The 24359-nt window shown below is 43.6% G+C and overlaps 2 protein-coding genes across 4 annotated transcripts; one reads left to right on the forward strand and one right to left on the reverse strand.

Annotated features, from left to right (window-relative positions):
- Window positions 1–290: 290 nt before the first annotated feature.
- Window positions 291–12555, forward strand: LOC144687809 (2'-5'-oligoadenylate synthase 1-like). Its single transcript, XM_078554323.1, has 6 exons — window positions 291–540; window positions 2643–2943; window positions 5884–6059; window positions 8119–8369; window positions 10052–10184; window positions 11760–12555. The coding sequence occupies exons 1-6, from the start codon at window positions 367–369 to the stop codon at window positions 12231–12233; spliced, it is 1509 nt and encodes a 502-aa protein (XP_078410449.1). The 5' UTR covers window positions 291–366; the 3' UTR covers window positions 12234–12555.
- Window positions 3268–24297, reverse strand: LOC144687813 (polyubiquitin-like). Of its 3 annotated transcripts, XM_078554331.1 has the most exons (5): window positions 22123–22706; window positions 21492–21963; window positions 15978–16523; window positions 4153–4395; window positions 3268–3437 (listed from the first exon to the last, which is right to left on the reverse strand). In XM_078554331.1, the coding sequence occupies exons 2-3, from the start codon at window positions 21949–21951 to the stop codon at window positions 16468–16470; spliced, it is 516 nt and encodes a 171-aa protein (XP_078410457.1). In that variant the 5' UTR covers window positions 21952–21963; window positions 22123–22706; the 3' UTR covers window positions 3268–3437; window positions 4153–4395; window positions 15978–16467. The 3 variants fall into 3 exon arrangements, with proteins under 3 accessions (XP_078410457.1, XP_078410455.1, XP_078410456.1); XM_078554329.1 differs by lacking the exons at window positions 3268–3437; window positions 4153–4395; window positions 15978–16523 and having other exon boundaries at window positions 21157–21963; window positions 22123–24297; XM_078554330.1 differs by lacking the exons at window positions 3268–3437; window positions 4153–4395; window positions 15978–16523; window positions 22123–22706 and adding an exon at window positions 22993–23162 and having other exon boundaries at window positions 21157–21963.
- Between the last annotated feature and the right edge of the window lie 62 nt (window positions 24298–24359).

The raw sequence follows: 24359 nt of genomic DNA on the forward strand, positions 1-24359 counted from the left end.
ATTGCCTGTGGTCGTGAAAGGTGCTTTATAAATACAAGTCTGTTCTTTTAGCTCATGATCACTATGGGCGTTTACAGACAGCTGTGGAACTGGAGAAATGAAACCGAAACCAAACAGTCAAAACAAGTCGTGTTTCTGAGGAAATCGAAAGAGATTTGGTGTTTACTTAGGATCATATACAAATACTGAGCAAGGAAAAACTTTGAACCGGGTGGAGATACAGAACTGTGACGTGTATAATGTGTATTTGTTGAAAGGTTTTACAGTATAAATCTGACTATATTGTTTGAATACTTGAAGGACCAGTTAGAGCTGTGGTTATAAGGAGCTGTAGTTATACCAACATCACTTGGTGTGAAAGCTGGAATGATGGAATTATACAGCACTGATCACAAGAGGTTGGACGAATTCATTAAAACTAACCTGGAGCCGAATGAATTTAATATCAATGTGAGGAATGCTGTGCACAGAATCTGTGACTTTTTAAGGAATCGATGTTTTCTCAAACAACCTGAGATCAAAGTAATCAGAGCCGTTAAAGTAAGTTATTTTATTTTTAAAGCAGCACATGGAATTAATAATGTTTACAATACTATTTACGATAACAGGAACTTTACCTTGCTTAAGTACGGAGATGTTTTCTGACGTGATTGTGAAGTTTCCTGTTTTCTGTGTTGTACTCCCTTCTCTCTAGAATATGTAAACTCGCTGTAGGACACAGTTTCAAGGGTGGCAGTTGCCTCCAGTATCTCAACTAAATTAATGGGATTAGGTGGGATCATCATCATTTCATGGGACGATCTCAAAATGATGTCGATTTGCCCTTACAACGGCACAAATTTCCCGGAAAACCTGGATTAAATGGGGATTATTTGCCTAAAGGGACAGAATGTTTTTGACCTGCTTGTTTTAAAAGCTCAGCAGCTTTAGATGTTTATCTGTTAAAGGGAACATTTACTTCAAATCTGTTTCTCTTAAAAAACTACATTTGGATGAACTTTTATCAAATTATTAATTTTATCATGCTTTAAATATGCTCCTCAAAATCAATAACAGTCCCAATTCCTAAAGTCACAACACACTTGTAAAGCAATTTTAATTTTAAGGCAATAATGAACTGGTGTGTTACCTAAAATACACATTTCATGTTATTTAGCAATAAATGATACCCATAATTTGGGGAAAGAGGGAATTTCTCTTCACCCCCACCACCCCCACCAATTCTGAGCACCCCCTCTATTCATCTGATCTTCAGTCAGCTGCAATAACATCAATTTTCTCTTTAGGGGAGGGAAGCAGGAGTCGGGACTGTTACTTTATCCTGGGGCCAGAAGGATACCAGTCACTCTTTGGGATTTTGCCCAGAGTGCTCTTTTAATTGATATGGAGACAGGTCCCTCCTCCAGTTAAGAGTAGTGGGTGGGCTCTCGAAGCTGGAGGGGCAATCTGGGGCCTTTTAGCTTGAGAGGACCACCTGGCTATAGCAGAAGGTAAGTAACTGAGAGGGTGCTTCAACATGGAGGTGCTCTTTCAGTAACCAATTGAAAAATTTAGTCAAGAAGTATAGAAATGAGCCAGGCCGCCACTGTGGGTCTTTTGATGGAACGAGGGGGCGATTCGCTGTTTGGCTGCAATCGCACCAGGCACACGGTTCGGGGGGAGGAGGGGGCCTGCCTGCTTAGGGCACTGCCCCCTCTCCCAGCCATTGGATGCCTGCCTCCAGGCAGTTGAACTGCCCTAGTCACATCAGGAAAGTGGAGACTGACTGGAATCTGAGTCAGCCTCTAATACCCACTGTTAACAAAGATCTTAATGAGTTGACCTAATTGACTTCTGGGTTGGGCATTTCAGCCGGGCTCCCAAACCCGCCTCCCCCAAAATGGCCAATATGGGAATGGTGTCTGGAAACCGGCTGCCGACCATTTTGAATTCAGCTCTGTCCCTGACTTCAGCAGGGCCTGAAAATTCAGTGCAGTGAGTCTGTCACATTTACTCTTGTACAAGGGATGGCGGAGAGAGCAGGTCACAGCTAAGTGGTAGTTAGTGGCTTCACTCTTGTTTAAGCTTTTTAAAAAGAAAACTGTCAAGAGATTTAGTTCGCAACGTATGATTTTATTGTCATACTTAAACAGAAAGTTGTTTGGCAGATTGTGACTTGGTAGCAACTCTGCCACTGGCTAAGAATAAAAATGCAAAGAATTAATCCCCACAAAAAGATCACCAAATAGGGCAATACCACTCTGTTGATAACATAGTTAAAATTGAGCACAAAGGCTAGACAAGAAGGGAACAATCAGCCCAGGTTTCCCAATCCTGTTCAGTGAGGACAAGATTAGGCTGTGATGCCCCACATGGTTGAATAGCCTGTTGTCTCCTGTGGTCCAAGATAACATATGAATAATGGCTAATGAGGGGAATTGCTGAAGTGGGCTTCTAGACCTCTGTCTCATTAAGTGTCAGCACCTTCACAAAAAGAGGGCAAGAGGAGAAAAATCAAAAGGAAAAGGGCAGTGAAAATTAAGCCTAAATCAAGAACACAGATAGTCTGCATGGCTTCAATAACTCTTCCACATTTCAGTAATGGTAAGTTCACCAGTCATTGAAATAATCATAAATAATTGTCTATTTTCCCTCCTCCTCAGGGAGGGTCGTCAGGCAAAGGAACAGCTTTAAGAAACGGTTCAGATGCGGATCTGGTTGTCTTCCTCAGTTGTTTCCAGAGTTTCCAGGACCAGAGGAACACCAGGCATGAAATCCTTGAAGGAATCCAGCAAATGCTGGAAAAGTGTGCTTTGAGCATTGCCTATGAGATCAGTGATATCAGTATCAATTTTATACCGAACAGCAACAGCCCACCAAAATCGATGAGCTTTTCAATAAAATCAAAGAAGAAAGATTCAGACAGCGTGGATTTTGATATTTTGCCAACATTCGATGCACTAGGTAAGAATTGATGCGGTTATTAAATCATTAAAGCTCAAGTTTAATTTTAGTTCTTCCAATAGCCTCTGTTGTCCATCAAGAAAAACAGTGGGTGTTATCAGCTTTGCTTTATCACATGTCCTGTTCCTAGTTAAGATGATGCCATAGTTGAGCTCTATATTTGGTTATTAGAGTTGTTGCTGAGGGAGAATATGTTGCTTTTTAAGTGGGACATTAGCCTAGGTTTAGGATTGACATTATTAACTGGCGTTAACAGTTTGGTATTATGATGCTGATGGAAAGTCTAGGATACAAACACTTTAACGTAAAGAAACAAAATCTAACCAGTAATGTTGATGTCTGAATTTATTTCATTTCCCCTCCTTTTCTAAAGCAAATGATTCAGTTCCTTAGTCACCAGAAGTGCCTGGTACTTCTGTCAGCTGATCATTTTTCATACAAAAACAGGAGTGTCAGCAGCAACACAAAAATAAAATACTGTGGATGCTGAAAATCTGAAATAAAAGCAGAAAGTGCTGAAAATATTCATCGTGCCTAGCAGCGCCTGTGGAGAGAAACAGAGGCCTGGATTTCACCATGATGGAGGGCCTTTCCTCCATGGTGAAAATGGTGGACAAGCCCGGAAATAGGTAGTCCCACCCCCAAACACCACACTTTCCATTTTCATGAGGTGGGAATGAAGTTGGGCTGGGGTTTGTGCATAGGTGGATTATGGACGCAGCTGGTGGTATAAATCACCAGCTGCCTCCACTGAAGTGGGATTTTGGTCAGCCGGGTGTGTGAAACCCAAATTGTGTAGATTGGACCAGATGAGAGTAGGGCCCAGGTATTTGCCCTGGGGTTGTGAGATTTTCTGGCTCGGCGAACGCAATCTTTAAAAGTGTCTGCCCTCCAGTCAGATTTTTGGTCAACAAATGGAGGTGAAGCTTAAATAGGAGTTGGGTCGGGTGATCCCAGAACAAGTGCAGTGGCTAGCGGGTGTAGAGGCGGGATGGGCGCAAGGCCTGAAAAACAAAACACATCCCTGCTACCTCACCCCTTGCCCCCTCACCCTCCTGCACACACCCTGTGCCTCGTCCATGCGAACCCATGCTCCTGTACACACACCCCATGCCTCTTCATACCCCCATGCCAACTTAGTGTCAACTCACTCCAACTCCTGCCCCAACCCACCACCCTTTTCCTCTAACCCTCTTCATGCCAACTCACCAAGAATCCATGGACAGTTCCTTGACAGCTTTGATAGCTGAACAGTTATTTGAAAGCCAGACAGTTCTTCAATAGTTCCTTGACAGCTGTACAGCTCTTTAACATCTATTTGCTAGCCGGACAGTTCTTTAACAGTTGGACAGTCCTTTAACATTTATTTGACAGCCGGACAGTTCTTTAAGAGTTTCTTGACAGCTGGACAGTTAAACCTTTCTTTGACATCTGGACAGTTCCAAGGAGATTCTGTGTAAAAAGTGCATAATCATGTTTAATTTTAATGATCCTAAAGGCTGCCTTACCTCTCCCAAAGGTGTCTCAAGACTCTACACAAAGGGGTACCCTGACTATCCAAAGAATCCACCAAGTTCAGACCGCCTCTTACCTGGTCTGCTCTGCGCAGTTCGAGATTCCAGCAGCCAGAGTTCAAAAATCCCATTTCAGTGGAGGAACTGGTGATTTAAATGGCCAGCTGCTTCCACAAATCGCGCATGTGCAAAGCCTGGTCCCACTCCAGTCTCGCCCTCACGAAGATGGGAATTACTGGGTTCGGGGGCGGGACTTAGAAATCTCTGCCATTTTTGAGACTTTTGCCACGCCGGAGAAGCTCTCCGACCCGGGTGTGAAAATCGAGGCCAGAGTTAACATTTCAGGTCAACCTTTCATCAGAAATCTTCTTTCGGATCAGGCAAAAGTTAGAAGTGAAATAAGTTTAAAGCAAATCAAAGGGAGGAGGTTGGGAAAAAGAATAAAGGGGACAGTGTTTGAAAGGTAGGGGAGATTAGATGACAAATGTGTTGATAGTGAAAGGCCAAAAGGGAGTGGTATTTTGGACAAGTTATAAAAAAGATGTTTCTGCAGGAGGTGTCAATGGCAGTGTCATGAACAGCTGCCATCTGTAGGCAAAAAAATGGAGAAAAACAGGAGAGAAAAAATAAAATCAGCAAAGAAAAAGGAAACAAATGGAGGCTGAGGTCACGATTTGAAGTTGTTAAACTCAATGTTGAATCCAGGAGAGTGTAGAGTGTCTGATTAAAAGATGAAATGCTGTTCCTCAAGCACACGCTGAGCCTCCAGTGTAGGAGGTCAGCGATAGAGGTCAGAGTGGGAGCATGGTACAGAATTAAAATGACAGGTTTGGGGAAGTTTGGGGTTATCTTGCAGACTGAACGGAGATGTTCTGCAAAGTAGTCACCAAATCTGCATTTGGCTTCTCCAGTGTAAAGGAGGCAGGGACGGCAGGAATCTAAATTGAGTAAATTAATGTTTCACCTGGAAGGAATCTTTGAGGCTTTGGACAGTTAGAAGGGAAGAGGTAAAAGGCCAGGCATTGTATCTGCTGTGATTGCATGGAAAGGTGCTGTGGGAAAGAGAGGGAGGTGCTGGCAGGGTGATTGAGGAGTGGACCAGGGTGTTGCAAAGGAATTGGTCCTTTTCAAAAAGAAGGGAAGATGTTTTTAGGTGGCGGCGGTGGTGAGAATAGTGGAGGATGATCCATTGAAGAAAAAGGCTGGTGGGGTAGTAGGTGAGGACCAGTGGAACCCTATTGTGGTCCTGGAGGGAAAAGGAAGGGTTGAGAGAAATATGTAAAATGGAACAGATATGGCACAACGGACTTAAAATGTAAGAGTGTTAAAGGATTACTTGGCCTAGAGAGTGGGGGCACCATACCCTGCTTACTTGTGATGACCACAAACACTTTCTGTTGCTCATTAAGCATTTCATTTCTTACAGAGGGAACAGACAATGCCTATGAAGCCCACCTCAAGCTAATCAATTTAGTAAACGAAAATGGAGCTCTAGGTGGGGAATTTTCTCCCTGTTTTACTGAGCTTCAGAGAAACTTTGTGAAGCAGTGTAAACCAAAACTTAAAGACTTGATTCGCCTGCTGAAGCATTGGTACAAGCAGGTAAGTGACTGGGGAATGTGCTAATTGTTAATGCTTGGAGGTTATGGGAGGATTGTAACACTAAATGACAGCTTCCCTCTGTGTCCCAACGTGCACCCGCTCCATTGACAAATACTACAGGTGAATCCAGGGATTCCCCATATTAAAAACTAGCAAAGAGTTGTCTGGGATGTTTGCATGGAGGGGGATTGAGAGAACCTTTGGAGAAATGTCCATTTGTGCTGTTTCTCCAGCACCTACACCAGTCTCTGCTGAATTTACAACAGGAGGTTAGCAGATCCCAGAGGAAGTCAGGCTCAGTATTTGGAATAACTCAAGATTCTTTCTTCCCCTCTGCTGGAATTTGACTTTGGTTGAAGCTGTTGGAATGAATTTGGACGAAGGGGAGAGCTCCTGTCCACCTTCTGGTTTAGGCTGAACAAATATTAAAACCACTTCTTGATTCTCAAAAGAATTAAAGAGCAAGTCCCCTGAACCCATATTCTGTGGAGGGACTGTATTCAAGGGAAGTACAGATCAGAGATAGAGCCTCAACCCTTCAATTTCCACCTACTTCCAATAAGGCTCTACATTTAGAGTGAGGATCAGGGATTTTATCCTTAAATCTTTTACAGTCCCTCAATATTGTGCCTTAAAGTGAACGTCTCAAGTTATATAAACCTGCAAATGGCAAGTTTGACCAGCCCCCTATACAAAGCCAAAGGCTGTATTCAATTCTCCAGTGCCTGGGGCTCCAGAATGCAGGACAAAAGACAACCAAATGCAAGTTAATTAATCGCTGAAGGAACAATTGAAAAATGATGAGGTGGAAATTGGTTCTCATGGTGCCAATTTTCCAAGTGGGAAATTGAGGCAAAAAATGACCAATTTCAACCAAAGGCGCCTGAAATATGACCGGTGCAATAAGGGTCTTGGACAATTTCCAGGTGTCCGGGCAACTGTCCGGAACAGGCATTATGCTCCTTGAATATGTTAATGCAGGATCTAATGCCTGTTTAACGAGGTTTACTGCAACTGGTCAGCGCTGAGTGGTCACCTCAGATTTTTGCTTCCACGTGCAACTTCTACATTAATACATTTTTATACTTCATGTAGGGGCAGGGTCTCCTCCCAGTGGTGCTCCCAACTTCACTGCTGCTACCAGCCCACCATCACCCACCTCCCCACCCTCTCCCTATCTGATGGTCATTGCTGGAGAGGCAGCTGGCTGATCTTGGTCCTCATGGAACCTGTGAGCTGTTGTTTCATACCCGATTTGAGTCCGCATCTTCCCAGCAAATTTCTGATAATGTCCCGAGGTCTAATTTCAGTTGAGTCCCTGGCTTCTGGTGCACACTCCCAGCATGCTGCCTACTTCAGGCAAGAAAATGGACCAAAATAAATTTCTACCCCAGTCACTTTCAGGTGAGATATTCAATGAAAGCCTTGCCTGCCCTCTCAGGTGAGCCTAAACGATCCTATCACACTCTCCGGGGAAGAGTAGGGTGTTCTGCTGGATATCTGGATAAAATTTAACCTCAACCAACATAATGAAAAACAGACAATCTCGCCATTTATCTCATTGTTGTTTGTGGGATCTTGCTGTGTGCAAATTGGTTGCTGCATTGCAACTTCAAAATACCTCATCTTGGGAAGTGCTTTGGGAAATTTTGAGGTTGTGAGAGGTGTTACGTACCTAATGCCAAGTACTTGCTTTCTTTTGAACCCTGACTCTCCAACGCACTATTCTGTAGGATCATGTCCACAATTTGCCCATGGACAGTTTGTGTGCTCAGCCTTATCTTTGTGGAGAGATACTGAACGGAGATTTGGCATTTCACCCAATAGAAGGAGAAAAAGTTGGAATGAGGCCACTTTGGGCAGATCTTGTGGATTTCTTAGTGCATGCTGGGGTGGCAGCACTAGACTAGGTCTAGCTTCAGCCAGTCTTATCAAGAAAGTTGCTTGTCCTCCGAAGGATGATGGAAGTAAAATGTATGGAAGCAAAAATATAGGATGGAAGGAGGAGTGAGTACTTTTAATATCTTGTATATTTACACTTATCAATCATTTGCTCTAGCATGTCAAGCCACGGAAATCCGATCTGAGACATGGCGATCGTCTTCCTGCTAAGTATACAGTGGAGCTGCTGGCTATCTATGCCTGGGAGCAAGGCAATGGGCAGGAGAGATTCAGCACAGCTGAAGGGTTCCGGACAGTCCTTGAACTGATCTGCAGATATCAGGATCTGTGCATCTACTGGACTCAGAACTACAACGTCGAGAATAGAGTCATTGCAGACTTTCTAATAAAGGAACTCAGTGGCAAGAGGTAATCTTCAAATACATTTAAAACTAAACCAATTAGAGCTGTTTCATTTCTTTGAACAGCTCCCAAGTAAGGGGGCGTTTTTAGGGTCTGGTTCAGCTGGTCTTTAATATCCATCCCTAACTTTGGCGTCATGGAGTGTCGAATAAGTGACATATTGGCTGCATCATTTGAACCTGATGAATGTGCAGCTGAATGTTTGGAGTGAGAGTCAATCCAACACATTGTTCTTTGTGAAAATGTGCCCAAGAGGCAACAGTTTTCATAACGCTACATTCTCATGTGAGATTGTACTAAACTACCGTTAAAAAGTCTGCTCTTGCTCCTTCCTCAACTAATGTTTAAGGTCAAAAAGATTAACTCTCATTTACAAACCTCATCATCATTTCATCTCTTTGCCCTATCCTGCCTCAGCCACATCCTCCAGCCTTTTTTCCAACTCATGCCCTCAACCTCCTGTGTATTGCCATCTCTCTTATTTGGCACCATTAGCAAAGTTATAAGTCATCTTAGTGCCACATTACGGAACTCTTCATAAAATTCTTTGCCTCACTTTGTCTTTTCCCATTTTCAATAATCGCCTGAAAACCTTCGGTCAGATCCTCAGATTCTACTACCGGTCAGGATCTGTTTCTTTCCGCTGTATCTTAAGATATTTACAATATTTAAATCTAAAAGAAGCCGACCACTGCTCACGATTGGGGCCGGACCGTGATTTCATGCTGGTGGGCCAATTAAGGCCCGCCCAGCGTGAAACGCGCACTGCAGCACGGCCTGTATTGGGGGGGAAGGAGGGCAAGAGTGCAAGTTCGCGCAAGCGCGAGTAGGAAAAGCTCCCTGAGGCACAGAGCTGCCTCAGCGGAATGAAGTTATGAAAATTTAAAAAGAAAGCATTTTAAGATGTTAAAAAACATGTCCCCTCATGTGACTCTGTCACATCAGTAAGGACATGTTAGAAATTAGTATGAACATTTTTTTAAATGACGGATTGAAATCTCATCCCGTCTGTGGATGAGGTTTCGCAAAAAATGCAAAGGCCGCTTTGACCGCAAAGGCTGAGCTGAGAGATGGTGATCGTCTTCCTGCTAAGTACAGAGTGGAGCTGCTGGCTATCTATGCCTGGGGGCAAGGCAATGGGCAGGAGAGAGTCAGCACAGCTGAAGGGCTCCAGACAGTCCTTGAACTGATCTGCACATATCAACATCTGTGTATCCACTGGACCAAGTAGGTGACGAGCTGAACGCCAACCGTAAGGTTGGACAGGCAGCAAAAAATTTAAATCAATTAGGTTGTTAATGGCCTTAATAGGCCTGTTAGTTGTCGGTGGGCGCGCTGCCAATTCCTGCGCGTGCCCATCAACCCAAATATCACACGTCATGTACGCCCGCCCAACGAGCGAGGAATCCTGCCCTAACTTTCTGTGGAGAGTTTAACTTGTAAATAAACACAAATATAGCAATTCCTTGAAATACACAAGACGGTTGACAGTGAAACTACCGACAGAACAGCGCCAATCATCCAGCAATTTATGCTGATTCCAAACCCATGGGGTTTCTCTTTCCGACCTTGAATTGTTGGATGATTTCCACAATAATAACAATGAGCGCCATTAAACTTGTCAATATTTTGCCAGCAAACCCCGGCCTATGGTTAATAATTGTTTTTGGAACTTTTTTATTTTTCAGGCCAATAATTCTTGACCCAGCTGACCCAACTGGAAATGTGGCTTTGTCTACTGGATGGTATGTCATGGTGGCTGAGGCTATGAAATGTCTGAGCATGCCATGTGTCTCTCAAGTTCGAGCATGGGACGTCCAGGTAAAACGGTTTTAATAAATCATAAAGTTTTGAAACAAAACAGTATAAAATGTAGTAATTTTGTAGATTGTGTTGTTCAATCTAGGTGTTCCATCTGTATAGAATACATAGGACCATAGGACTGAGGAGCAGGATTTGAAATTAGCTCTCAGACGCAAAGGATCATGTTCTCATTGGGGAGAATTTTCGACGAAGTCACCACCTGTCATTTTACGCGTTGGCGAGCGGGGCCCGCCCCCTCACGCTGACCCGAAGATTCAGGCCATTAATTACCTCAATCCTCCTTTGGAAACTTCATTCTTTAAAGCAAGCTGGAAATGATAGACCAGTTGCCGGGATTTAAAGATATATATAGAGAGTCACATTAATCAGAAGCTCCCCAGGTTCAATTCTCAGTCCATACAGAGTTAGAGGATATCAACGAGGTGAAGGTGGGAGTGCTACAATTCACCTCAACACCCCTGTGCTCAAGTTGCAGAAAGAATCAGCTGGGATTCCCGCTGACCACATGTTATATGTGGACAGAAATTTTTTCTCGGTTGGTGGGCGCCTGCCTGACCCGCTCAAGCATGAAATGACGCATGAGACCTTTGGCCAAACGTGCCGGGGTCAACGTGCAGTTGCGCAATAGTTCGGCCAACGGGTGTGCACTGGAGCCAAAGTGCGCCCGCCGGCAATTAAGACCATTAAGTAATTAATTAACATAAATTTTTCACTGCCTGCCCAACCTAATGGCTGGCGGGCAGGCGAAAAGGCCAAGCGGCCTTTGCATTTTTTTTGGAAACCTTATCCACAGGCGGACGAGTTTTCCAAGAGCAAATAAAAATAAAATAAAATCTTTAATTTTTAATTAACAACATGTCCCTGCTTATGTGGTAGAATCACACGAGGGGACATGTTTCAGTACATTTTTAATTTTTATAATTATTTTCTTTCATATCTCTTACAGCTGCCTCAGGGATATTATGCAGCATTCACTCGCGCGTATTCGTGAAGTTCACACCCTTCCTGATCACTCCCCCCCCCCACCCTCCTCACACAGGCACCGCTCAGCGCTGCCACTCACATGTCACGCTGGGCGGGCCTTCATTGGCCGCCAGCGTGAAATCTCGGTGCAGTGCCGATCGCGAGCGGCTTCCCAACCAGCCCTGCCGAGCCCGCAGGCCAAGGGCAAAATTCTGCCCCATGTGTGTGGGTATCAGATAAATTTAAGATCCAACTTGGTTGGACAGTTGAGTGAAAATCACTGTCTAAGCTCACACAAGAACAATGGCCACTTGTGTGAGATACGGAGTGTAGTTATCACCTCATAACAATCAATCAGGAGAGAAAGGATGAAAATTAAGGAGATAAACGCAAAAAACTGCAGATACTGGAAATCCAAAACAAAAACAAAAATACCTGGAAAAACTCAGCAGGTCTGGCCGCATCTGCGGAGAGGAGCACAGTTAACGCTTCGAGTCCGAATGACCCTTCAACAGAACTAAGTAAAAATTAAGGAGATGTAATTATCAGAGCACTTAGAAACTAGGACACAACTCATTGCTACATTCTTATCTTTTTTTTTTGTCTTAGCCAATAAAAGAGTTTGAAATCACTGTGTTTACACTGGATGGGAGCTCATTAAGCCTGAATGTCAATATTGACAACACAATCTCAATGATCAAGAAACAAATCCAGCAAAAATGGGACATTCCAGTTTACCAGCAACGCCTGAGCTTTAATGAAGCCATTCTGGATGACAACAAATCCTTGTTGCATTCCGGAATATTCTTTGATGCAAGGCTCCATCTGGTCATCACAACGTCAATGCAGATATTCGTCAGGACTGTAAATGGGCGTGACCTGACACTTGACGTATCCCCAACTGACAAGGTTTTGAGCCTGAGAAATAAGATTGAATCTCTGGAGCAGCTTTCATCGAGCCAATACTACCTGACCTATGGATCGATACCATTAGAAGACGGCCGCACACTGGAATCCTACGGCATTAAGCAACATTCCACCATCACCATCAACTTGCGTCTCCGTGGAGGCAAGGAGACTTGAAAATTAATCATGAAACTAATGACTATAAAGTGAATTTCACTATTACATAATATCAACTGAATTGAATTAGAATTAGATTTAACCATACATACAAACTGCATATTAATTCTTCCTGTGTCAGAGAATACGTACAAATTAAATAGAATTTGTATGCAAATGAGATCAAACTTAAGGAAGATTTAGAGTGGATGTGATCCTCTGAATTCTGAAACATGTTTAAATATAGCCATTGAAGAAATGGCAATTAACTGGAAAACAATCATTTACATTTATTTTACATTACGTATTGGCAGCTGTTAATAAATAAAGCTTCTTTAAATTATTATCGATTATTTGACTGATTCTATTCACATAGATCATGGATTCATTTGCTTTAATTAGCTGTTATGTATATTTTAAGTTTGCTTACATACTAAGGTATGGTGAATAGATTTGTGAAGTAAATTGGATGTATTACAATAACCTTAGTATCACAGAGTTGTACAGCTCAGAAGGAGACCATTAGGCCCATCATGTCTGTGTCGGTTCTTTCAAAGAGCTATCCAATTATTCATATTCCCTTGGAAATTTCTCCTTTTCAAGTATATATCCTGTTTTCTTTTGAAGATTACTGTTGAATCTGTTTCCACAATATCGCAGTAGATTAACTATCTAATGCTGCACAATAAAGATCTTTGATAATAGTGAGCTGATCAATCAGGGCCATAACTCATTGGGTGGAATCCTCCGGTCCTGTTGGCAGTGGGCATCATTGTGGGCGTGAGCAGACAATATGGCGAGAAGGCCAAAAATTGGTTTTACGTCATCATGAAACCAGTTTGCAACCATCCGCCCCACCCCCAATGGCGGGGTCGCGTTTCCCGCCGCCAAACATCGGGAACCTAATTTCAATACTTTAGCATCTCATTATAAGCTCTGTTTACTGGAATCATTCCCCCCACACTGGATCATCCAGGCACCATCACACTGACATGTTTCACAACTCTACATAAGTAATGTGCATCTGGCGAGCTGCACTGCGCTCGGGACATTGAGGTTATTTGCCTACCTTGCTTAGGGCAACACTTGTGGTCATCAGTGCCAGGCTTTGCAGGCTGCACCACATCTCTTTTAGGGGGTGCTCACGGGGAGGTTTATAGCTACCGGATCTGCTGTAAGGCGGAGGTGGCTTTTCAATGGCTGCAGGGCATGGGCTTGCTTGGGCGAGGGGGAGAACTCAGACAAGGAAAGAGGCTGCTGGGCGAAGGCTGTACTGGGGAAGGAGGGTATCCCAGGATACGTGTGGGGCTACACGATGATCAAGATGGTTAGGGCTGAGGAGGCAGTCTCCAGAGGAGATGAGGCCAGATGGAAGTGTGAGGGTCTGTGTGAGAGAGTGAGTGGTGACGTCCCTTGAGCTCGCAGTGAGTGAGATGCTGGTGAGTGTGTGACTGTCTTGTGAGTGTGAGAGTTTAGAGCGATAAGATGGTTGCCTTACCCTGGTGGCACAGATCAGATCATTCATCCTCTTTCTGCACTGGATGGCCAACCTCACCTGAGCTGCATTGGCACTGAACACCACTGCCAATGCCTCCCAAGCCGGAGTGGTGAGGTTGGTGGACCTCCTGTGACCAGAGCGGGAGAGTGGAGGACATCACGGTGGGTCTACAAAATGCATTCCATTCACTGAACTCTTCATGGGTTTCAGGGCCATGTCTTCACTGGAGCAGTCCTGGGCTGCAAGCATTGAGGACTGTGTGTGCGGTTGCAGTTTAGATATGGCACCAAGAGTGAGGAAATGGAGAGGTAATGGTGTGGCAGGCGATTCATAGGCCACACACCAGCGAGACAGCGCGTTTCCTGTGGCTGCTTATTTTAAAAGGGCGGGAAGTGGAAGATATGGCACGAAAGCCCGCCATTGCGGCCAGCAGGTAAAATGTCAGTTTTCACACCCACCACTGCACTTAGTACAAATCTGGGATGATTCTGCCTATTCATTATTAAGATTTGCCTCTGGGTTTCCAGATCATATTTAGTGAATAACTAACCTTTTACTTCATGCCTATAAAGGCTTTCCTGACTTTCTCTTCCTTACCTTGTTGGATTTAACGTAAAGGGTTTCACCTACCGGCCAATCATTCTCTTACCTTTAATTTTCAAACAAAAAGCAAAATACTGCAGATGCTGGAAATGTGAAAACGTGTAGAAAATGCTGGAAACACTCAACGGGTCAGAGAGCATCGGTGGACGCAAGTGTCCACTTTGGTTTCTGACCTTCTTGTGAAAGTTGAAAATTGAAAGCTAGGCCAAGAGCAGCCTTTAACAAGGACAGGACATAGAGAGGGGGAAGAAAAGAAATACAATGATAAAAAAAAACAGGAAATAGTTAAATGGCAGAACTGAGAAAAGGATGAGACTACAGGAGATGTAACGAGACATATGAAAGACAGATGTGGAAAACAATCTTTTGTTATTCATTCACAGGACGTGGGCTTCGCTGGCTAGGCCAGCATTTTTACTGGCCATCCCTAATTGCCCTAGAGTAGATTATGATGAAAGGTCATTGTGTTGAAACGTTAACTCTGTTTTTCTCTCTCCACAGATGTTGCCTGACCTGCTGAGTATTGCCAGCATTTTCTGGTTTTATTTCACATTTCCAGTATCTGCAGTAGTTGCTCTTGTGGAGAGGTGTGGAAAGTGTGTGAACAGTTTTCAAAAATGTGAGGCTGAGGCAGGTAGAAGGGGAAGCACAAAAAATTCACAAAGTACAGATGCAAGCAATTGGATTACACACATCGTACTGATCTAGTGTCACCTGTTTCTGAACTTTTGGGCAATCGATACAAGGGCAACGTGAGGGAGAGCTTTTTTACACAGCAAGATGGTGATGCACTGGAACTCACTGCCTACCAGGATGGTGAAAGCAGGGGTGATCAGTGATTGTAAAAGGAAATTGGATCAGCAGTTGAGGGATATAAACTTGCAGGGCTACAGGGATAGAATGAGGACTGACTGGGTTACTCTACAATGAACCAGCATAGACTTGATGGGCTGAATGGCCTCCTCTGCGTCTTAATGATCCTAAATCTATTTTTAATATTGCTTCCCAGTTACAAGAGTGGAATTTGTATCTGGCTGTGATTAGGTTGGTATGTATATATTTCTTGTATTAATTCTTTTGTCACTAACTTCATTGTCTATATGTTTTCTTGTAGGGATTAAACCTTTCCATTGAAATTTCAATAAAATCTGCAATTCTGCCTTCACAAGGTTTGCATTTTCACTCTAAAACCATGTTTTGGGTTGGCTCTCACTCACTGAGATGCACATCCACCACATTCAAATGATACAATCACTGTGTTACGTTCTAGAATCGCCATGGTGCAAAAGTTAGGATTTTGAAGCTCAATTGACCTGGTCCTCAAAGACTTCTTGGATTGGCCTTTTGGCAAGCTGATCAAAACAATGGGCTCTCAAATAGGATATCAAAGTAGTACCTCCTACAGTGTTCACTCCCTCAATACTAGACCCTAGTCTAGAATAGTGCTTCCCAAACTATTTTCCAATTTGAGCCTATTTGAACACGTGAAATTTAACACGATCCCAGATACAACAAAAACAAAACAGCAATGAAGCTGCGTAGTAACATTCAGTACCTAATTAGTAAAGTTGGCATATTATATAGATCATATAATACATCTCATAAAAATGAAAACCTGTGCTTGTAAAGTACTTTGTAAAAATGTTATTGTTTTATGTACTCACCTTACTTTGTTACTTCAGCTGTACTGCTCCAGCTCATGGGCCTTGGCTAGGAAGCAGCAGAAGTACAGGTTAAGGGTCTTGAGGTGGCTGATGTTGAAGTCCAGGTTGTTACACAGCACCATGGTGATAGAGTTGCACTCAGCCAGGCCACCAGGCTCATGGTTGGCGATGGATTTGAGACACAGCGAATCGGCCATGGGCAGTAGTCACTGGCTTAAAGGGGAGACTGAGTGACGAACAGGGCAAGGGCAGTGCCGGATGTTGTCTGCGTCTCAGTGCAGTTGCTGGGCACAGTCTCAGAGGCGGGGGGAGATCGATCTGGGCTTCACACTGGTGGCGTCTTCAGCAAAGCACATCACCCTCAGCTTCAGGGTTTTATCTTTTATCGTTTTGAAATTGTGCTCTCACTTTGGATTCTTGGTAGTACATGGCAAATTGGACACCTACTGTGTGAATGGCAATGCATTCACTCACGTTACAGAAAGTTTCATCATCTGACTGTTGTGTCCAGCATTGAGCCACTGCCTTCAAGAGACGATGAGAGAACTTGAAGAGAAGAAGGAAGAAGAAACAAACATAAGCTCCACAGAGACTGTCAACGGTCTACAATTCATGATGAAAAGCAATGACCCTGAAATTCTGCAGGGGTTTTTCCAGTCTCCGGTGGGAGATCTGTAGACTACTCAGTGAAATGGTATAAACAGCCACTTTCAGCCTTTTCGCTGTGGGTGCCACTGGTCTTTTGCTGGAGTTAGAACATCAGGTGATGAAAACTACCACGCCCGCCATCCCCCCACAACCACCCCCCCACCCACCACCCCCCACCCCTCAACACCATCAAATTTAATCACATAAGTTCATAAGAAATTGGAGCAGAAGTCAGAAGTAGGCCATACGGCCCTTCAAGCCAGCCCCACCATTCAATAAGTTAATGGCTGATCTAATTGTGCTTTTAAGTCCACTTTCCTACCTGCCTTCCATAACCCTTGACTCCCTTGTCAATCAAAAAATTGCCTTGATGTGATTATCAGGTTAGGATTTGTGTTAACATTGGAGTTTAGTTGGAACGATGGGGTTTCCTTTCAGCCAGTTAGTCATCGATCTGGGATGACCCAGGGCAAATCCTGTCACTTTGTATTGTGAGACATTGAGTTGAACTGATTAACAATCAATCTGGTAAAATGGCTAGCATCTGGAGGGATGGTGACAATCTCACTTCAATATACATATACATCCCTCACAACCCCACTCACTAGTTTGTGAACTGCTGGTCTAAAATATGTGCTGAAGTTGGATTTCTTGCACAGCTTTCTGACACGATGCATCTATGGCACATCTACTACTGAAATATAGCCTGAATAAATTATATTAGCCTGAGCAATTCTATTATCATTCATTTTTCAATTCATTTATGGGATGTGCTTTTTGCTGGCTAGACCATCGCTTATTGCCCATCCCTAATTGTCCTTGAGAAGATGGTGGTGAGCTGCCTTCTTGAACCACTGCAGTCCATGTGGTATAGGTACATCCACAGTGCTGTTAGGGAGGGTGGAAATGGTGGAGTGTAGGATATGCTGGGCCGTACAATTCTGCTGCTGCTGGTGCTCCACAGAGCCTCCTGTCCAGTCTTGATCTGCTCTAAATCTATCCCATTTAGCATAGCGGTAGAGCCACACAACACGATGGGGTGTATCCTCTTTGTGATGATGGGACATTGTCTCTGCATGGACTGTGCTGTGGTCACTCCTAATGCTACTGTCATGGGCAGTTGCATCGGCGGCATGTTAGTGAAGATGAGGTCAAGTACACTTTTCCCCCTTTTCTTGGTTCCCTCACCACCCAGTCTAGCAGCTATGTCCTTTAGTACTCAGCCAGCTTGGTCTGTGCTGCTGCTTCCGAACAGTGAAGCTCCCCACCAGGATTTCCCTCAGAGCTTCCTCCAAATGGTGTTCAACATTCAGCAGGAGTTCTCCTTGCCCCTGTCATGCCATGAGACTTCATGGGGGTGCTGGAGTCAATGTTGACGACTCAACCATATACCACTGTGCCAGCAGGCCTGATGGATCTGTCCTGTCGGTGGGATTCGAGGTTCCCTGGAGCATTAGCCTGGGTTGTTGGATTACTAGTATAGTGAAAATATCACTATGCCGCCGCCTCCCCTGTACAAAGCTTCATTCTTTCAGGCCTGTTGCAATACAACCAATTTTAATAACTTCGCTTTGTTAACGCAAGATTCCTTTTTTATTAATTTTCTAGTTTCCATATTACATAGGTTCTTATCTCTAGACTGAATTTCTTTAATGTCCTTCCTGGTGTTTTCCTAAGCTTCATCCTCCATCCACATAAAGTGCAGATAATTGTTTTCAGTCAGAAATTATAATCACTCTTTTATCTGCCGAATGCATAATCTATGACTCTGTGACTATCATGCACTCATTCTGATTCAGCCCCTATGATGAAAGGCACTAACTTTATTTTATGCCCCCTGTGACACCTCAACTGTAAGGAAACAGGGAAGGGATTACAGTGATGTGGCTGGTATAGCACAATGGCATCTCCACATTGGTAACAGTGATGTAAATTATATAATTCTAGTTTTTGTACAGATTGAGGAGAAGTTACAAAAACTGAATTTGGCCACGCAATGTCCTGTGTCCTGAGCAGTGATACGTAGATAAGTGCTTGATGGTCAGCACAGATACGATGGGCTGAAGAGCCTGTTTCTGTGCTGTGTAACTCCATGACTCTGTGACTCTAATACAATATTTCCTGGGCGGGTGCCTGAGTTGAGTGTTTGGCGCTGGTTTATGTGAGATATGGAGAGAGTGAGGGAAGGTGATGGTGAGGTTGATCAGCCCTGATTTGAATGGCAGAGCTGGTTCAAAGAGCTAAATCTCTACTACTTCTGATGTTCTTGTTTGACTTGACAGTGCACCAATATTGTAAAAAGCTCGTCAAATGAAAGGTTAATTTTAATCTGAACTGATAGTGAGAGTGATTGCAGATTGAATTACAAATCTAGAGCTAACCCAAAGGGGCAGAGGAATCAGTTCTCCTCTTAAAAATTAAATTAGACATTTTGGCTGAGATATTCATCTTAGTCTGATGTAGCATGTAACTGAGCTGGAGAGGCTCTCCATCAAAAGTGCACCCTCAAAACGGCTGCTGTAATACCCACCCCATGGCCTTGCCCTGACCTTGTTCCACATTCTCGAAGCAAATTAACTTTTGCAATTAAATGAAACAAGGGAGTGGGGTCCCCATAGTTTCCTTTCTTTGTGCCCGGTTACCATCCCTGAAAATCAGCACCAGTTTACCAGTGACAGTTCTTAACCGATCAGAGATTGGGAAGGTGAAGAGGAGAAAGGTGCAGGAGGCCAATCAGGATGAAGATGCCGAGAAGTAAGGTGGGTCCAAACACCTCATGACCATCAAACAGGCGCGAGCACTGATCCTTGCAGCACCCGGCTAGTTACATCCTGCCAACCAGAAAATGGCCCGTTTATTGCTACTCTCTGTTTTCTGACCATTAATCGATTCTCTGTTCATGTAATATATTAGCCCCAATCCCACGAGCCCCAATCTTTTGAAATAAACTCTTGGGTGGCACCTTATCGAATGCCTTTGGAAAATCCAATTAAACTGAATCCACTGGTTCCCCCTCATCTACCCTGCTATTCAGAACCTCAACAAACCTTAACAAATGTATAGAACACAACTTCCCTTTCATAGATCCATGTTGACTCTGACCAGTCAAATTATGATTTTCTAAGTGCCCTATTATCAAGTTCCTGATAAATTGTAGCATGTTCCTTACTGCTGATGTCAGACTAACTGGCCTGTACTCCTCCCTGTTTCTATCTCCTTTCGTTTCTTGAATAGTGGGGTTATGTTTGATTCTTCAGCTCCATGAGGACTGTTTGAATATCTATGGAATTCTGCAAGACCACTGCCAGTGCCCCCACTATCTCTGTCGCCAGCTCTTTAAAACCCTAGGAATTCGACAATGGGCCCAGGGAATCTGTTGCCTTTTATTCCCATGAATTTCTCCAGTACGTTGTTCAGAATATTATTAGAGTAATGCTGGGGACATTAATCTTCATAGCGACTGGATAAAATAAATCTGCTGTAGTAATGTGGGGGATAAGGTTATAGAATGCAGTTAAAAATGTTTTCTAGATCCGTGTCAGCAACCAGCCAAAAGGAGAGGTCCCTAATTTTGGCACTAGATAGGGAACACAATCTTGGGGACTCCTGAGTGTGGTTCCAGAGAACAGTATCCATCCCTCTGATTTTACTGTCCTCTGCCATTACCACATTCCTTCCCCACAGCCAACACTCAATGTAAATGGCCTCATGTATCATGGTGCTATGGTCTGTTTTCTCATCCACCAGATTTTTTTATCATTCAGACAGGCAGCAGGTAGCCCATGCCTGTTAGATAAGGACAATGGCTGAGGTCCCCTGCACTGCATGATTGTGCTATGCTGTCTATGTTCCTATTTTCTTATCCGCCTTGTGTCTCCTTACCGACCTGACCCGCAGCCACAACCTCCTGTCCCTGACCACTAATTAGACACTATGCGACACTACCTAACCTAAGGAGTGTGACTGCCCTTGGATAAAGTGTCCAGCTAACAGTCTTCCTCCCTAATGCCCCACAATGCCTGCATCTCGGACTCCAGTTCCACAACTCCAAAATTGAACTTCCTTGAGATTCACACACTTACTGTGGATGTGGTTGTCAGCAATTGCAATGCTGTCCACAAACTCCCACATGCTGCTGTTGTGGTAAAGTACCTGCACTGCCATCACTATCTAACCCTGTTGTATGTATTTAATTAATTAACATTTATGCATTTAATCAACTTAGCTTTTTTTTTAACCTTTACAATACAGTTTTAAGTGATTGGTATATTGATATTTATCTGTAAATTACCCATTTCCTCCCCGTGCTGTGACGTCACTTTGTGAAAGCAACAAAGCCCTGAGTTTACCAGCTCTTCTGGCCATTTATGAAGCAGTCATAGAATCTTTAAGAGTAACAGAACATACTTTTGACCAATGATCGGCCAGGATTGATGTGAATCAAAGTATCACGAGTCAATGATCAGAATGGAACACGTTGCATCAGCAGTCCCCCCCGATTCCTTCTATGTTGTTAATTAAGTTGCTGACCCTTGTAAAATTTATGTCCAATGTCTTGTACCAGCATCTTTCCTCGGGTGAGAATGCAGGAAGGTGACCTGCACCCAGGCCTCAGTTGGTATCATTCCCTAGTCAGACATTATCTGTTGAACAAAGTTCCTGTTGTTATGGGAACTGGGGCAGACAGGAATAAGATCCAAAAGTATCATGGACAAGTCAGTGACTGTGCAACCTGGGACTCTTACTAACTGCAGCTGAGAAAACAGGAGTATATGAAAAAATTGATCAATTGAGGCACTATAAATAATTTACTTCTGTAATAGCTAGAGTTCATCGTATAAACCGCTGCAAGTGCAGGTAAACCACCTCGTAGACGTAGCATGAGGAAGATGGTGCTCTCAGACTGAATATTGTAGTCGGCGAGTGACCGACCATCCTCCAGCTGTTTCCCCTCGCAAACCAGACGCTGCTGACTGGCTGGGACACCCTCCTGCCGTTGTACTCGTGCTCTAAAATCCTCAACGGACTCAGAGGGACGGACGTCATATGTAGATCTTTTCCCCTTGTCGTTCCTGGGGAAAATCTGCATCCGCTCCTCGTTCTTGACAAACAGCATGACAGCATCGCTGGGAGAGACATTGTAGTCACACAGCCTCTTGTTGTCCTTCAGCTCCACAGTGCTCCCATTTTGCACCACCAGGCGCTGTTGGAAATAGGGCACATTGGCTTTTTTGTATATCATCATCTTGAGAGCTGAGATTTGGATGGAAGGGTCAACATCAAGTTCAATATCTTCACCGGTCAAAAACCTCACCTGGAGTCTCATCTTGTCAAATTGCTGTTAAGAGATGAACAGGATGTCAGTGATGGGGAAACTTTAAATCACGAGTCAATTTAAAGAATTCATGAGAGAATTTAACAGGCACGACACATTATCACAGTCACTGGCTGAAATCTCATCTACAATAATCCCAAAATCTGGCTTCCTACATGATACCTGAATCGCCTAGAAACCAATCTTCACAAACTCCTTCCTTCCAGCCAGTTAAAAGCAGCAGATTCACAATCTGTTCTCCTGTCTGCATTTGGTTGTGTTTTTGTTGCTCTATGCTGATATTGTTAAAATATCCAGAATCCTGAGGGCCTGTGTACCACACTGCAATACTGGCAACGGCCTGAAGTAGCCCTCAGTGAGCTGTGTAATGTGGCACAGTCTGAGTTTGGCTTCATGGGGAGATAAGAACATGGGCTTGGCAGTTCTGAGTTTCTCTTGATCTTGCACCATAGCTTCAGCAATTCATCAGTGGAGTCTAAGAGAATGGGTGTAAATGAAGGAAAATGGCTGTAAGTTTCAGCATCATATTAGAGGAACCATTTGTATAACTCTCTAAACCAGAAGACAGGGCACCCCTAGTCCAGTGGTCAAAAAAAAAGTACCCTATTGTTGAGTAGAATTTTCTCTTTTGATGCCAGTGGTCTATGAATGAAATATGTACAGTTATGACAGACCAATCAGCAGAGAGTTATTCTGTACAGAAATGCTTCCTTTCAGATTCAGACTTACATAATTCATTCTATTGAAAAACAAGAAACTACTTTGCTGATATTAGATAATGAATGTTTAACGCATTACTTTAAATTTCCATCTTTAAAATAGCAGACAAAGGGGTGGCACATAAACATGTTAAGTTGTTATCGCCTTGTATTGTCTTCAATAACTCACAGGCTATGCTTTTTAAATTATCCTGACCCAGTTCAGAGAATATTAAGAACTTATTTTTAATTGTGAGTTTCATTGAGATTCAAAATGACTTATTTTAAAACCCAGAATTAGAATATTGAAATTCCTAAATAAAAGACAGGATACCTGACAATCTTTGCCGGAAGCACAAGTCCAGGCGAATCTGAAGAAATTTGAGCTGCACAATGGGGACAGATTCACTTCCCTGCACTGTTTGTTTTCTCTGTGTTTCTCCACACCGGCTCTCCAATCTAGTATAAGGGAATGAAATCCTGTCTGTATCTTGCTCTGTCTCTTCTGTGTTTCCCACCGTTAATCAAGTGAGTGAGTGTCTGGCTCCCTCCTCAGTCCTTTTATTATTATTGCTGGTTTCTGAACATTATAGCCTTGTTGCCCTCTATTTGCTTACACACTGCCGCACTGTCAGAACAAACAAGTGAGACCAGAGCTGGTTTCATTTCCCAAAGCCTCCCCTCAGAGTCTGGGAAATTACCTGACAGGAGCAGCAGGAATGAACCTTGCTACAGGTAACAGGTACTGAATTCCGAGTTATCTCAGTTTCCGATTCCTCTCTGGTGCCACAGTCATAAACAACAAGAACAGAATCAGCTGAACGGTGAGTCAGAGGCCTCACTGCCTGTTTGAAGCTGTGGGCAGGGCTTGAACAATACAATGTATAAAGATACAGGGCATCAGACCAGTCAGTTTAATTATCTAATGAAAAGAAATTGGCCTCAAATTGCAGGGGTCCTGCTCCACGAGTACAAGTCAGGTAGAGCAAAACCCCTTTCCCTTTCCAAACACAAGGCCAAGGGGTTAATGTCACTTCCATGTCGGCGGTCGATACTCAGAAAGTGTAAGAGTGCTTTAGTGGACAGATCCATCCTAACCTTTGCTTTGTTTATAATATCTGAAATCCCTCTGTGACTATTCTCACATGATCCTTTTTGCTGCTACTGTGGACTCGAGCTTCTCTGCCTCCCATGTTCCTTTGCTGCCCCAGGTAAGAAGTACAAGGTTTGTGACATGCAAACCATCTCCACCAATCAATACATTTTGATTGCCTTTTTCTAAAAGAAAACTTAATATTTTGTCAAATCCCACATGTGCACACCCCGGTTGAATTACATTTCATCCTCAGACCCTTCCTCTAGCATCGACATGGTGCATCCTGTGTGACTTCAGCCGAGGTAGAGACAGTCTGTTCAGATCGGTGTTGGAAATTTTTGGTCAGCTTTGCATTAACACTGATCCTCCAGCTGAACACCACTCCACTACTCGTGTTCTTATGGGGGTTCCAACCTGTATCTTACCCTCTCCTCCTCCAACAATGGAAACAGCAGCATAGCCATATCACAGCCATATCACAGCCATTACACAGCCATTACACAGCCATATCACAGCCATATCACATTACTGGCGCTAAGGCCCTGAGGAAAATTGGAGCTGTAGTTAAAGTCTCAAGTTGTTAAAACCAAAGGGCTACATTGTGC

This window comes from Cetorhinus maximus, chromosome 12 (assembly GCF_964194155.1).
Source record: "Cetorhinus maximus chromosome 12, sCetMax3.hap1.1, whole genome shotgun sequence".
Taxonomy (NCBI): Eukaryota; Metazoa; Chordata; class Chondrichthyes; order Lamniformes; family Cetorhinidae; genus Cetorhinus; species Cetorhinus maximus.

Bases quoted from the DNA above. Each gene is read 5' to 3' on its own strand.
- LOC144687813 (XM_078554329.1), bottom strand. From the start codon at position 21,951: ATGAGACTCCAGGTGAGGTTTTTGACCGGTGAAGATATTGAACTTGAT.
- LOC144687809 (XM_078554323.1), top strand. From the start codon at position 367: ATGATGGAATTATACAGCACTGATCACAAGAGGTTGGACGAATTCATT. The intron at 2,944-5,883 runs GTAAGAATTGAT...CATTTCTTACAG, and splicing joins GCCAACATTCGATGCACTAG to AGGGAACAGACAATGCCTAT. The intron at 10,185-11,759 runs GTAAAACGGTTT...TTTTTGTCTTAG, and splicing joins TTCGAGCATGGGACGTCCAG to CCAATAAAAGAGTTTGAAAT.